The following is a 15,822-nucleotide window of genomic DNA, read 5'->3' as shown; positions in this document are numbered from 1 at the left end:
ATTAATTATTTTAATTGGAGGCTAATTACTTTACAATATTGTAGTGTTTTTTTGCCATACATTGACATGAAAATGCCACAGGTGTACATGTGTTCCCTATCCTGACCACCACCGCCCCCCCCCCCCAATCTCCCTCCCCATCCCATCCCTCTGGGTCATCCCAGTGCACCAGCCCTGAGCACCCTGTCTCATGCATCGAACCTGGACTGGCAATCCATTTCACATATGATAATATACACGTTTCAGTGCTATTCTCTCAAATCATCCCACCCTCGACTTCTTCCACAGAGTCCAAAAGACTGTTCTCTCCATCTGTCTCTTTCGCTGTCTCGCATATAGGGTCATCGTTACCATCTTTCTAAATTCCATGTATATGCATTAATATACTGTATTGGTGTTTTCCTTTGACTTACTTCACTCTCTATAATAGGCTCTGGTTTCATCCACCTCATTAGAACTGATTCAAATGCATTCTTTTCAATAGCTGAGTAATATTCCACTGTGTATATATATCACAGCTTTCTTATCCATTCGTCTGCCAATGGACATCTAGGTTGCTTCCTTGACCTGGCTATTGTAAACAGTGCTGTGATGAACATTGGGGTACACGTGTCTCTTTCAATTCTGGTTTCCTCAGTGTGTATGCCCAGCAGTCGGATTGCTGGGTCATATGGCAGTTATATTTCCAGTTTTTTAAGGAATTTCCACACTGTTCTCCATAGTGGCTGTACTAGTTTACATTCCCACTAACAGTGTAAGAGGGTTCCCTTTTCTCCACACCCTCTCCAGCATTTGTTGTTTGTAGACTTTGATAGCAGCCATTCTGACTGGTGTGAGATGGTGCCTCATTGTGGTTTTGATTTGCATTTTTCTGATAATTAGTGATGGTGAGCATCTTTTCATGTGTTTGTTAGCCATCTCTGTGTCTTCTTTGGAGAAATGTCTATTTAGTTCTTTGGCCCATTTTTTGACTGGGTCATTTATTTTTCTGGAATTGAGTTGCATGAGCTGCTTGTATATTTTTGAGATTAATTCTTTGTCAGTTGCTTCATTTGCTATTATTTTCTCCCAATCTGAAGGCTGTTTTTTCACCTTGCTTATAGTTTCCTTCGTTGTGCAAATGCTTTTAAGTGTAATTAGGTCCATTACTCTGGGAGATGGGTCATACAGGATCCTACTATGATTTATATCAGTGAGTGTTTTGCCTATGTTCTCCTCTAGGAGTTTTATAGTTCCTGGTCTTACATTTAGATCTTTAATCATTTTGAGTTTATTTTTGTGTATGGTGTTAGAAAGTGTTCTAGTTTCATTCTTTTACAAGTGGTTGACCAGTTTTCCCAGCACCACTTGTTAAAAGTTGTCTTTTCTCCATTGTATATTCTTGCCTCCTTTGTCAAAGATAAGGTGTCCATAGGCACATGGATTTATCTCTGGGCTTTCTATTTTGTTCCATTGATCAATATTTCTGTCTTTGTGCAAGTACCAGAATGTCTTGATGAATGTAGCTTTGTAGTATAGCCTGAAGTCAGGCAGGTTGATTCCTCCAGTTCCATTCTTCTTTCTCAAGATTGCTTTGGCTATTCAAGGTTTTCTGTATTTCCATACAAATTGTTAAATTATTTGTTCTAGTTCTCTGAAAAATACTGTTGGTAGCTTGATAGGGATTGCATTGAATCTATAGATAGCTTTGGGTAGTATACTCATTTTCACTATATTGATTCTTCCGATCCATGAACATGGTATAGTTCTCATATTTGTGTCATCTCTGATTTCTTTCATCACTGTTTTGTAGTTTTCTATGTATAGGTCTTTTCTTTAGGTAGATATCTTCCTAAGTATTTTATTCTTTTCATTGCAGTGGTGAATGGAATTGTTTCCTTAATTTCTCTGTTTTCTCATATAGGAATGCAAGGGATTTCTGTGTGTTAATTTTATATCTTGCAACTTTACTATACTGATTGATTAGCTCTAGTAATTTTCTGTTAGTGTCTTTAGGGTTTTCTATGTAGACAATCATGTCATCTGCAAACAGTGAGAGTTTTACTTCTTTTCCAATCTGGATTTCTTTTATTTCTCTTTCTTCTCTGATTGCTGTGGCTAAAACTTCCAAAACCATGTTGAATAGTAGTGGTGAGTAGGCACCCTTGTCTTGTTCCTGACTTTAGGGGAAATGCTTTCAATTTTTCACCATTGAGGATAATGTTTGCTGTGGGTTTATCATATATGGCTTTTATTATGTTGAGGTATGTATCATAAATGGATGTTGAATTTTGTCAAAGGCTTTCTCTGCATCTATTGAGATAATCATATGGATGTAATTACTTATAAATTTGGATTTGGTAATTTGGGCTTCCCTGGTCACTCTGTGGTAAAGAATCTGCCTGCTAATGCGGGAGATGTGGGTTTGTTCCCTCAGTTGGAAAGATCCCCTGGAATAGGAAATGGAAACCCACTCCAGTGTTCTTGCCTGGGAAATCCCATGGACAGTGGAGTCTGGCTGTCCATGGAGTTGCAAAAGAGTTGGATGCAATTTAGTGACTAAACAAACAACAACACTGCCATTGTACTAACCATTGTATCACTCTTGTAGTGTTTTCTATTTGTGTTGACTATTCTCAGGTTTCCTTTTCTCCTTTATATTTTATTTGGATTTATTTTGGAGTAAATATTCTGTATCATTGCCTATTCTCATTTATTAGCATATGAAACTGCTAGTAAGACACAACAGCATGCATGTAAAGTCCACACAGGAATAAAACTAGGTGGGGGTCACACAGAATCCTGATTGCTCTTTAGAAGTACCTGGGCTTGGTTAAAATGCAGTTTTTTTTTCTCATCCCAAAAGTATGAAATAAAATGTGGAGCAGGCAAGGTGTGTTTTAAACCTCAACAGGTAATTCTGATGGACAGCCAGTTGAACCATCAATAGACCCTATTTCCTCCTCCACCTTTTTCGGGTAGGTACAGAAAAGGGGGCTGAGAAAACACCTTTAGGGCCACGCTCTTCAGCATTTCCTCAGGGCATTGCGTCACAGGGCTCAGGCTAGTCTCCAGTCCACAAGTTGTTGTCTGTCTGCACTGTGCACAGCTGAGAGGCTCACCCTCGTCAGGCCTGATCTGCATGTCTCCTTGTCTGGTGTTTGTATCCCAAGGCCAGTGGCCCTCAGGTCCTAACTTGGCTCTGGTCTCCTCACTGTTCCTCCTGATTCCCTGCAGGGTGTTTCTAGAAGACTGGCAAGTCTTTGTTTCCACCACTCAATAAGACCAGAAATAATCTCTAGGAAGCCAAGCTGAATCTACTCAATCACCACACACACAGGGCTCTGTCTTTGTTTTATTGTAAATTATTACCATTACAATAATACTGGTGGCACGGTGGACTACATTTTTATAAAGCCATTCGGTGTATAGTATGAGCTTTTGTTTCCTGTAAAAAGAGAGGTCAGCCTTAAAATTAACCACAAAAGCCCTAAAAGATGTTACAAAACATGAATCTCTACCTCTTCAGAGGTAGGTTGGTGCTTCCAGCTTTCCATAGGCAGTTGGAGTTTGCTTATCAATTTTACTTTCGATGTTCAAATAAGAAAAAAAAGAACTGGAGGATAATGCAACAACTAAACACTTTTTTACTTCAAGCAAGAAGATATTTGGTACAGAGACCAAAATAAATCAAGGAAAATGTTTTTGTTAACTGGAAAATAAAAATAATATCTTAGTGTGACCTTTCACCAAAAAAAAAATCATAATAATAATTCAACAGCTATGCTTGAACAGCTGTAACTGGAGGCATTTGAGATTTATAATATATGTTATACATATAGTGTTATTGTACTCATAAAAGCAGATATTATACAGAGAAACCCGACATATTTTTTCTGTTGTTCTAACAATTCCTCAAAAAGAAATTTTGTTGGGAAAGAATTCTGAAGGTTAAAAAAAAATACTTTTACTGGAAAAAAAAAAAAAAAAACTGCCAACACCTTTACCATATACAGTGTCATTTGTGCTGCAGGGGCTGTGGCCCCCATTGGTGGAGCCTGTGTGGGCTTTACTAGTTCCCATGGTCTCAGCTTCCACTTACTTGGCTTTGTAATATGGACCCTCAGCAAAACAGGGTGAAGATGCAAAATGTGACCAAAAAATATGAGAGACTGGGTGCGGAAAAGTTGCATATTCTGCTCAGCTCTTCCCCTGTAAGGTTCTGCCTCTCCTCAGTCAGCCACCTGAGAATGCCTGAGGTGCCTGCATGTGAGCCTTAGGAGAAGCACCCCTGTGGGGGCTGAGAGGTGGCTACTAACCTACCAGCCCCTACCTATCCTTCCAAAGAGGTAGGTGGCCCAGGAGGTGACGCTGACTCGGGGGCATTCTCCAGACTTTCTCTTGTTCTGCGTTACTGCTTTGCACTCTGGTTGGCTTGGATTGCAGAGATTTATAGTGCAGCATCACCATCTGTTTCCAAGACTTCCTTCACTCAGGAGCTCAGGTGCATGCTGCACCCCAGATGCTGGGCTTCTTGAGTGTTGGTGACTCGGGGAGCAGCCTGACCTGGGTCCAGTGCCCTGATGGACCCCATGGCCTGCTGGGCAGCTCTGTTGGATGAGGGGGTGGCTCAGAACACAACAGGGATGCATCCCTCTCAGAGAGGAAACGAGAAACCAGCAAAACACAAGGAGTGGGGCCCAAACTCCGTTCTCTTGGCCATGGAGTCTGAGGAACGAGAACCTGGGGGACGTGAGAATTACCTTTGGGGAAATAAAAAACGGGTGACCAAATAAAGTGGAAACAGCTTTCTGGGTACTTGCATTTCTAGGTGTCTCCAGACACATTTAAAAGGAATTCTTCAAGACTATGCCTTTTGTTCAGGCCCATTCAGTGTCAAGTTTCACCAGGCTGCTCTCCCAAACAGGGCTGGGATCACAGTGAAAGGAGGGCCAAGGCTGGGGTCAGAGTGGAGAGAGGGTCAGGGCTGGGGTCAGAGTGGAGAGAGGGTCAGGGCTGGGGTCAGGGTGGAGAGAGGGTCAACGCTGAGGTCACGGTGGAGAGAGGGTCCAGTAATAGGAACACCACAGCCTACAGTATGCACTCTCATGCCCATTATTATCTCATTTGATCCTTACTCCATCCCTGTGAGGGGAAAGGGCACGTCTGGGTCTTCCCATTGGAGAGACGCAGCACACAGCATGGAAGGCTTAAATACTTTCCACAGCAGAAGAGAGCTTGTGAGCCCTGAAGCCTGGCCCCTTAGTTTGGTCCTGCCACCACTGTTTCTTTGGTAACTCTAGCTCACTTTTGGGAAGTGAGTTATTTCTGTGGCCAAACATACCTGGAAAAGGTGGGTTGCCTTAGCACTTCTCAAATCATCATAAACACAGGCAAGGTAGCAAGGGGAAGGCCCACAACCAAGTTGGCTCCAAGTGTCTCAAATGCATGAATGGGCACAATTAGAACTAGAAAGGTTCTCTGGAGAAATCTTTGAAGCCTGAGTCCTAACTCCAGTAAAATCCACTTGTATGCTTATAGTCAACATTTTGACACAAAAATAACATTTTGTTAAATACATCTTAGGAGAGGGGAAGGTGGTGATAAAGAAGGAAGGGCAAAATCTGTGGTCCCTCTGGGTCCTGAGGCCACAACAGTGGAGGAGGGAGCATGTCCCGCTCCCAGCAGCCCTCACGGTGTGCTGTGCACTGGGAGCTACGTGGGCTTCAAGCTAACGGCCATGCTGACCATTGGGGATGAGGTGCCTGTTGGCCCCAAGGCTGTTCTTCAAACGGTCTGTCTCTTTGCCTTCCATGGCTTCTTCCTTCTCCTCTTCCTCCTCTTCTTCCTCTTCATGCTCACTCTCAGTATCACTTCTCACATCCCGGATGCTCTGGACAAAGAAAACAATGGGCTGTGAGTGACAACTTTACAGAAAGATTCTTAGGTGAATAAGCAAACAAATGGGGCCAGTTCAGAGGTATGACTCCCTTCAGAGAAAACACATATTCATTCACACAACCAAACATTCACCAAGACAGAACATATAAGGAATCATAAAACAAACCTTAACAAACTTAATCAAAATTATGAAAAGTATCTTCACGTCCTAATAGAATCAAACTAAAAATCGATATCAAAAGATAATAGGAAAATTTAAAAACATTTGGAAATTAAACAACACCTTATAAATAAATCAAGGGATCAAAAGAGTAAGTCTCAAGGAATACTAGAAAATACTTTTAATTAAAATAAAAATACAACACATTAAACTTGTTAATGTAGTTAAAATAGTGCTTAAAAGGAAGTGTATACCTTATAAATGCTTATATTAGAAAAGAAGAAAAGGCTCTATTGATATGAGCTTCCAACTTAAGAAACTAGGGGGAAAAAGAAATGAAAAATAAGCCCAAAGTGAGCAAAATGGAGGAAATAACAGAGATGAGAAATCAACGAAACTGAAAACAGAGGTTACCTGAGTAGTCTTAAAACCATGAAAAAAAAATTAAATATGTAGTTTAAAATCTTCTGAAAAAGAGTATCATCAGGAACAGATGGTTTCACTGGCAAATTCCATGAAACATATAAAGGAGAAAAAACACCAAATCTCTTCCAGAAAAAAAGAAGAGGGAACACATCCCAAATTACTTTATGAGGCCAGATTACCCTGATACCAAAACCAGACAAAGACAGTATAAGAAAATACAACTACAGACCAATATCTTTCATGAACACAGACTTTAAAATCCTCAATAAAATGTTCCAAATCAAAACTAGCAATGTATAAAAAATAGTACACCATGAGGTTTGTCCCAGTAACGCAAAGCTGGTTCAATATTTGGAAATCAGTGAATGTAACCCATCATATTAATAACATAAAGAAGGGGAAATGATTACATTAACTGATGCAGAAAAATCATATGACAAAATTCAACATCCATTCATGATTTAAAACAAAAAACTTTGAAAACTTCTCTGCAAAGAAGGACTACTTGATGGTGAATGACTGAATGCTTTCCCTCTGAGACTAGGAACAAGTCTGGATGTCCACTGTCACCATTCCTATTCACACTGCATTGGAAATTCGATTCAATGAAATAAGGCAGGAAAAAAATAAATAAAAATATCTTTATCTGTAGAAGACATATTTTTTTTTAACTTTTTTACTTCTTTGCTCATGCCACGTGGCATGTGGGATCTTAGTTCCCCAACCAGGGGTCGAATTTGGACCCCCTGCTTTGAAAGTGTGGAGGCTTAACTGCTGGACTGCCAAGGAAATCCCCAGATGACATAATTATTTACATAGAAAATATAAAGAATCAACCCCAAAACTCCTAGAATTAATATATGAGTTTAGCACTAAGGCTACAGCATAAAAGGTCAACATACACAATCTATCCCTCTGTGTGTCTCTGTTTCTTTATGTCTCTGTTCTCTGTCTCACACACACACAATCTTGATTTCTAAACACTAACATAAATGTAGTAAATGTAAGTAAGTTAAGTCGCTCAGTTGTGTCCAACTTTTTGCAACCCCATGGACTGTAGCCTGCCAGGCTCCTCCAACTGTGAGATTTTCCAGGCAAGAATACTGGAGTGGGCTGCCATTTCCTTCTCACATCGTAAGCTGAAAATGTCCTCAAAAATATTATGTCTTAATTGCTGTAATCTGTGACAGCTAACTTACATGGTGAAGGTTTTTGCACATGTGATTAAATTAAGGATATTGAGAGATGATCATGGCTTCCTAAGAGGGGCAGAGGGGATCTGACACAGAGGAAAGGAATATGAAGACAGAGGTAGATTGCAGTGATATAGCCATAAGCCAAGGAGTGCTGGCAGCCACCAGCAGTTAGAAGAGCCAAACTGATTTCCTTCATGTGTGAACACAGACCTGCCACACAGTTTTGATTTCTACTCAAAACTGATCATAGACTTCTGACCTCCAGAACTTCAGAAAGTAAAGTTTTGTTGTTTTAAGCTATCAAGTTTGTGGCAGTTTGTTACACCAGCCATAGTAAACCAACATGACTAGAAATTTCCAACTAAAACAGAAAGTTAGAAATGAGGAACATTTACAATAGTTTTACAAAACAAAACACTTAGGTACAAGTAGAACAAAACTTGTATAGGATCTTCATGTAAAACTCTGATAAAAGAAATCAAAGATCTAGATAACTAAAGAGACATACGATGTTCATGACTTGGAAGTTTTAATACAGTAAAAATGTTAATTATCCCCAAATTTATGTATAGATTCCACATAATACCAATTAAAGTCATAGCAAGATTTCTTATAGATAAGCTGATTCTAAAATTTATATGGAGATGCAAAGGAACTAGAATAGAGACGGCAACTATGAAAAAGAAGAATAAAATTGGAAAACTTGAATTACCCAATTTTAAGACTTGACTATAAAGTTACAGTAATAAAGACTGGATGGTATTAGCAAAGGGGTTAACACATAGATCAATGAAACAGAAAAGAGAATCTAGAAATAGACTCACACAAATATGGCCAATTGAGTTTTGACAAAGGTACAAAAACAGTTCAATGGAGAAAGGGTAGTCTTTTCAACAATTGATGCTGAAGCAATTAGAAATCCATAGTTAGAAAGTAAATTTTAACCGTATACAAATGTTAACATAAAATGAACCATAGCTTTAAATGTAAAATATAAAACTACAAAACTTTCAGAAGAAAACCTACAACCTAGGGTTGAGTAATGAGTTTTTTGACATGATACAAAAAGCATATTCCATTAAAAAAATGATAAACTGTACTACATCAAAATTAAAACTTTTGCTTTGTAAAAGAAACAGTTTAGAGAATAAAAATACAAGTTGCAAACTGGAAGATATTATTTGCAAATCTCATATTTAACTTGTAGGATAATAAAAAATTCTCATCACAGTGTGAAAAACAATTTTTTTAATGGGAAAATATATAAAAATAGACACTTCTATGAGGATACAGGCTGTCCACATGAAAAGATGTTCAACATCATGAGCCATTAGGAAAATGCAAATTAAAATCATGATTAAATTAAAATGTAATTAAAATTAAAATTTAAAATTAGAATTTTATTCTAAAATTAGAATTAAAATTAAAAATTCTGAGAATACCAAGTGCTGACAAGGATGCAGAGGGACTGGAAGGAACTCTTATACATTGCTGATGGAAATGCAAAATGGCATAGACACTTTGTCTCAGCATTCCTACCCCTGAGGATCTATCCTAGAGACAGGTACAATATTAATGTTCACACAAAAGCAAATGTTTACAAAAACTCTATTCATAATTGCCAAAAATTGAAAGCAATCCAAATGTTCTTCAACAAGTAAATTAGTAAGCAGTTGTGCATCCATAAATAGAGACAAACTTCTGATATTTATAAGACACTGGATGAATCTCAAAGGCTTTAAGTTAAAAGTCTGTTTCAAAAGGTTACCTACCAAAAGACATACTAATGTACTTTTTATGACATTCTTTAAAAGACTAAACTGTAGGGATGGTGAACAGATAAGTGCTGCCATGAGCTGGGGTAGAGGGAGTAGCTATTGGAGTGATAGAATTATTCTATATCCAGATCACAGCAATGGCTACACAAATCTACACTTGTGTTGAATTCATAGAACTGTACAACAGTACAAAAATATTTTACTGATGATAAGTTTAAAAACAAAACAAAAGTATTTCTTGTTATAAAGCAAACATGATAGTTTTCCCCAATAAACATCTGCTAAGTAAAGTATTACTCATGTGGGCATTTTGGTTGTCAGGATATTTTTACTTTGAGGGATAGGATGTTTCCTGTTTTCTTTATGCAGGAATGTCCTTCCAAGACAGTTCTTAATAAAGAGTTATATGTTTTTCCTTGGCTTCACAGTGTTCTGAAAGGAATTTTGCCAGGAAAACTCCTAGAGGAATAAAATTGTTCCCAAGGAAGGCAGATGGAATTGTCACAGATTAGACTTCACTACAAAAGATAAAAGATGGTGTGAACTATTAAAACAATACCAAGAACTCAAGTTCTGTGCAAGGCCAGCGTTGGACATGATCTCTGACTCTCTAAGCTGGTTCACAAATGTATCTATTAATCCTAATCTAGAGCAGGAAAAAAATATGGAAGGTGAGACTGTTCCCTCACACATCATTTTTCAAAATGACATCTATAACCATAAGGGTTTCCCCTTTTGTGACCTGAAGACTAAAATCGACCACCTCTGGAGTCTGGAGATTCTTGGGGTATGTGTAACCAAACATTTCTTTGTGCAAAGGCCTAAACAACACCACCAACAACAATGTACACATTCTGCTGTCTTAATCACAGAAATAGAAATACAATTCCATAGGCCCTTTTCGGTACATTCTGCTCTTTTCTACAACATAGAAAGGGTCTCCAAAATAAACAAAGCTCACTGTAAACCCTGAGGAATAAACTTGGCATCACATCAGTTAAGATGCAACAGAGAGGGTGAGGGCAGGATGATATGGGAGAATGGCATTGAAACATGTATATCATATGTGAAATGAATCGCCAGTCCAGGGTGCTTGGGGCTGGTGCACTGGGATGACCCAGAGGGATGGGATGGGGAGGAAGGTGGGAGGGGGGTTCAGGATGGGGAACATATGTACACTCATGGCAGATTCAAGTCAATGTATGGCAAAACCAATACAATATTGCAGAGTAAAATAAATAATTAATTAAAAATAAATAAAAATAAAAATTGGGGGAAAAAAAATCAGATGCAACAGAGAAAGGCAAACTTTCCACCGCTGGCTGGGAGCCAGGATCAGAGTGCAGACAGAGTCCTTCAGGGAAGACCCATGCTTGGTTGACGTTTGCTTTGTGGACAATGCCCCTTGGCTCTCCTTCTCATTATTTAAATGATTTTTGTAGGGAACAAGGGGAAACCTGAATCAGAACAAAGAAACAAATTTCTCCCTGAAAGTGAAAGTGTAAAGTGTTAGTCGCTCAGTCCTGTCCATGCCCCGTCATGGACTGTAGCCCACCAGCTCCTCTGTCCCTTGGATTCTCCAGGCAAGAATAGTGGAATGGGTTACTATTCCTTTATCCAGGATATCTTCCTGACCCAAGAATTGATCCTGGGTCTCCTGCACTGCAGGCAGTTTCTTCACCGTCTGAGTCACCACTGACTCCACCCCTAATTTCTTCTTAGAAGGCATACTAGCATCTTTCCACTCCATTAAAAGGTATTTATTTGTTTACTTATGGCTGTGTTGGGTCTTCCTTGCTGCACTCGGGCTTTCTCTAGCTGCAGAGAGCAGAGGCTCTCTAGCTGTGGTGCACAGGCTTCTCATTGCAGTGGCTTCACTTCTTGTGGAGCACGGGCTCCAGGCACACAGGCTCCAGTAGTTGTGGCACGCAGGCTTAGCAGCCGAGGCTCTCACTCTCCAGAGCTTGGGTTCAGGAGTTGTAGCACACGCCCTTAGTTGCTCTGCAGCACGCGGGATCTTCCTGGACCAGGGATTGAACCTGTGTTCCCTGCATTGGCAGGTGTATTCTTAATCACTGGACCACCAGGGAAGTCCATTTCCACCCCTTTCTCAGGACTTGAACAGCTGCTTTAGCTGAGAGATAAATTCATCTTGGAGGATGCTCACCATAGCCTGAAGCCACATCCTACATTCAGTACCCTCACCTTTAAGAAGAGGGCTTGGACCAGATAGGGACTTTGGAAATGTATGACATCCTCAGAGTGAGAAAGACTGACTTTCTGAGCACAGCTGACTTTTAGTGAGCATTGGCTAGGGATGCCATACATCTTATAATGTGCATGACACCCAAATGTCCTGCCAGACCTGCATTTGTAATTACCCAGGCCTGGAACCTAACTCCATTTTACATTCAGGCACAGGAATTGTTGCATGGTTGTTACTATATTCTCAATTATTCAGGAATGAAGCTACATACATAAATCAAAGGAAGACTATACTTTATTTTGTTCAGAACTTTACAATTTCAGAAAGCCATGTCACGGATGGCAACTCTACCAGTGGCATTTAAGAATGCATCCACTCCGGTACTCTTGCCTGGAAAATCCCATGGACGAAGGAGCCTGATAGGCTGCAGTCCATGGGGTCACTAAGAGTCGGGCACGACTAAGCGACTTCCCTTTCACTTTTCACTTTCATGCATTGGAGAAGGAAACGGCAACCCACTCCAGCGTTCTTGCCTGGAGAATCCCAGGGGCGGTGGAGCCTGGTGGGCTGCCGTCTATGAGGTCGCACAGAGTCGGACAAGACTGAAGCGACTTAGCAGCAGCAGCAGCATCTGAATTTGCAACTGCCCCACTCACAGTGAGTCTCCATATAAGCAAACACAGCACCTGTCAACACAGTACATTCTCTAGTGCTCTCATGTACATGTTACACATTAAATGCATATTTTATGAGAAATGTCTTTCATCTTATTTCTTTTTTATTACAGTTGTGGCACTATATTGCTTTTTTGAAATTATGCTTTTGGGTGAGTGCTATTACCTAGGAATTTAAATTCAGGCTAGCGAAGGCAGTGTGGGTCCAACAGAATGGAGAACTACTGCCCTTGGTGGTGAAGCTCAGAAAGGATTTCCTATTAGTAAGAGTTGTTAGATGAATGGTTGCACGTTATACAAACTTTAATAATGTAAATTAGAAATTGAATGTAATGTAAATTGGAACTAAATATTAATAAAACCTCATATTATATTCAATTTCATCTTGTATATACTACCTGTAATACAACAACAACAATGGCATCCTTAAAGGGTTATTTTTTTCCACTGCCCTGAAAATCCTCTGTGCTCTGCCTGCTCATCCTTCCCTGCTGCCTAATCACTGGCAATCACTGATCTTTTTATTTTGCCATAGTTTTGTCTTCTCCAGAATGCCTTGTTGTTAGAATAATACAGTATTTAGCTTTTAAAATTAGCTTCTTTCACTTAGTAACAAACATTACTAAATAAAAAGAAATGAGCTATTAAGTTTTTTCACAATTAATAGCTCATTTCTTTTTATTGCTGAAGACTATTTCATTGTCTGGATGTACATACCACAGTTATGCATCTACTCATGTATTGGAGGACATCTTAGTTGCTTCCAAGTGTTAGTAATTATAAATGAAGGTGCTATAGACACCCACACTATAAATGTCCATGTGCCAGGCACCAAACTAAGCGGTTAGTATGAACAATACCATTTCCTCCTCACAGCAACCCTAGGATATAGCACCCTTCTCTTTACTTTAATAGGGAGGAAAATGAGGCTTAGAGGGGTTGAGTAACTTTTTCAAGGTCACACAATCATGAGAGGCAGATAGGATGAAAACCCTGATCTAAACTTAGACACTCTGAACCACAGTGCTCTACAAACCCCTGCTGGAATACTTGGAGAGACAGGGCATCCAGGGGGTCAGACAGACACTGACATACTTTATTCATTCTATTTCATTTAAAAATGACACAAAACTGATTTGGCAACCTATTAATGATTTTCAACCCACAGTTTAAAAAACCTCGACTAAGGTGTGCTAGAAAAAAATGACGCTTTTCTAAATCAGCTGAAATCTGGAAAGTTTAAGATATAAACTACAATCTATATTCTGCAAAGTACCTTCTCACAAGGTAAATCTTTTCCAGAAATTACAATACTTAATAAAAATAAAAAATAAGTCAAGCAAGCTCTAGGGGAACAAGGAATCTAATAATAAATACTTGCTAAAAGTCAAGCCACAGTGTTTTCTAGAACTCTACCTGTCTGCCTTGATGAGATGAAAAGACTGCTTGTACCAGCAGCAGTGAGACTTCTCTTGGAGTCAGCCAGCTTCTTTTCTGGTATTGCCCTTCTCTTTGCCTGCTCTCTGCATACCAGTACCCCTTACTTCCCTATTTCTTAGTTGTCCCTGAGCTTGTAGAACTGGTCTACTGTAACTCGTTGGCTCTAACCCATCCCACAAGTCATTAAGGACCCAAGAAAATCCATGCAAAAAGAAGGATCCAAAAATATCCAAGGATCTCCTTTGAAGAGCAAAGAGTGAATCTGGGCTTCAGCAACTAAAGGACTGTAGTCACTGGGTGCACAACTCTCACATGTGCTAGGCATGTTGCAGCACACAGGCTCCTTATTACCTGCTGCCAGCTGCCCTTGTTTAAGGGTTAGTTGTGTCATTACAGACATATTACTACTCTGATAACGTTAGATAACTTTATGGAATTAGCAAAGATATCTAATATTTAACTGGTTGTTTTCCAAAAATGATGTTGGTCCTCTAGAATACATATTAACAATGTTATTCATTCCACAATTGGAACTTCATGAGTATAATTTCTGCAAGATCTTTTAAAAGTACCTCCTTCCTCTCCTCAGCAACTCCCTTCACTTTTACAAAGTGATGGTGAAAAGAATGAAGAACAAGTTAGTTGTAAAAAAGAGAACTCGTTACTGGTGTTAATAAGGGCTTTGGAACCCCCACATCAACAGTGGCACCAGTACTGGCAAATATCATTAGCCTGGCACTCCAAAAGGGCAGAGAAGACTTGCATTCAGAGGATGGTGTTGAAGTCACAGTCACTGTGAAGGAAGGCATGCAATTAGTCTGTCTGAGAGCATCCCACACCCTGAGAGAAACAGAAACTCTACAACTGGGACAGAAATGATCTCCCCTAGATTAAAGGCAAATGAAGTCAACTTTCCCCTTTGAAAGGCATGTTCTAGGAGCAGGGGCACAGAGCTTAACTGAACCATGTTCAAAGACTCATTCACCCAAGCATGGGAGAATCCTAAAGCAATGGACACACTTCCAACTTTTCCTAGTTATCCTTTTTCTTTGGGAGGGGGGCTCATGAAAAAATGGTTGAACCTATAACATCACATGGTAATTTGCTCTGGCTGGTGTCAAATGTCTCAGACACAGAGTACAGGACCAAGGCCATGTCTCAGCTTCCTTAGTCCTGAGTGGGAGTCAAAGCAGTACTGAAAACATACCCTATAGCTGGCTCATTCATGGCTCCCAATTTTTGGTGACTGGTCTGTATACATAAGAGTGCCTCTTCTTGATCTTCAGAACTAGGCTCAAAGGTTGCTTAGCTTTTTAAACAGTCCCAACTCACCAGTTTTCCAAATTTTTTCCAAATTCCAGTTGTGCTATTTCAAATCCTGAAAGATGATGCTGTGAAAGTGCTGCACTCAATATGCCAGCAAGTTTGGAAAACTCAGCAGTGGCCACAGGACTGGAAAAGGTCAGTTTTCATTCCAATCCCAAAGAAAGGCAATGCCAAAGAATGCTCAAACTACCGCACAATTGCACTCATCTCACACGCTAGTAAAGTAATGCTCAAAATTCTCCAAGCCAGGCTTCAGCAATACGTGAACCGCGAACTTCCTGATGTTCAAGCTGGTTTTAGAAAAGGCAGAAGAACCAGAGATCAAATTGCCAACATCCGCTGGATCATGGAAAAAGCAAGAGAGTTCCAGAAAAACATCTATTTCTGCTTTATTGACTATGCCAAAGCCTCTGACTGTGTGGATCACAATAAACTGTGGACAATTCTTCAAGAGATGGGAGTACCAGACCGCCTGACCTGCCTCTTGAGAAATCTGTATGCAGGTCAGGAAGCAACAGTTAGAACTGGACATGGAACAACAGACTGGTTCCAAATAGGAAAAGGAGTACGTCAAGGCTGTATATTGTCACCCTGCTTATTTAACTTCTATGCAGAGTACATCATGAGAAACGCTGGACTGGAAGAAACACAAGCTGGAATCAAGATTGCCGGGAGAAATATCAATAACCTCAGATATGCAGATGACACCACCCTTATGGCAGAAAGTGAAGAGGAA

The 15,822-nt window shown here is 39.8% G+C and overlaps 1 protein-coding gene across 1 annotated transcript in view; it reads right to left on the bottom strand.

The window, feature by feature from the left end:
* Positions 3,325-15,822, bottom strand: part of CERS3 (ceramide synthase 3) — a 157,484-nt gene continuing 144,986 nt past the window's right edge. Inside the window, exon 11 of the mRNA XM_005694924.3 lies at positions 3,325-5,872. Within this exon, the coding sequence (XP_005694981.2) occupies positions 5,711-5,872 (162 nt within the window). The 3' untranslated portion in view covers positions 3,325-5,710. The remainder of the gene's footprint in view (positions 5,873-15,822) is intronic.

Source organism: Capra hircus, chromosome 21 (assembly GCF_001704415.2).
Source record: "Capra hircus breed San Clemente chromosome 21, ASM170441v1, whole genome shotgun sequence".
In the NCBI taxonomy this organism is placed as follows: domain Eukaryota; kingdom Metazoa; phylum Chordata; class Mammalia; order Artiodactyla; family Bovidae; genus Capra; species Capra hircus.
Note: the sequence above shows the minus strand (reverse complement) of the source record. Positions and strands in the feature narration are given on the sequence as shown.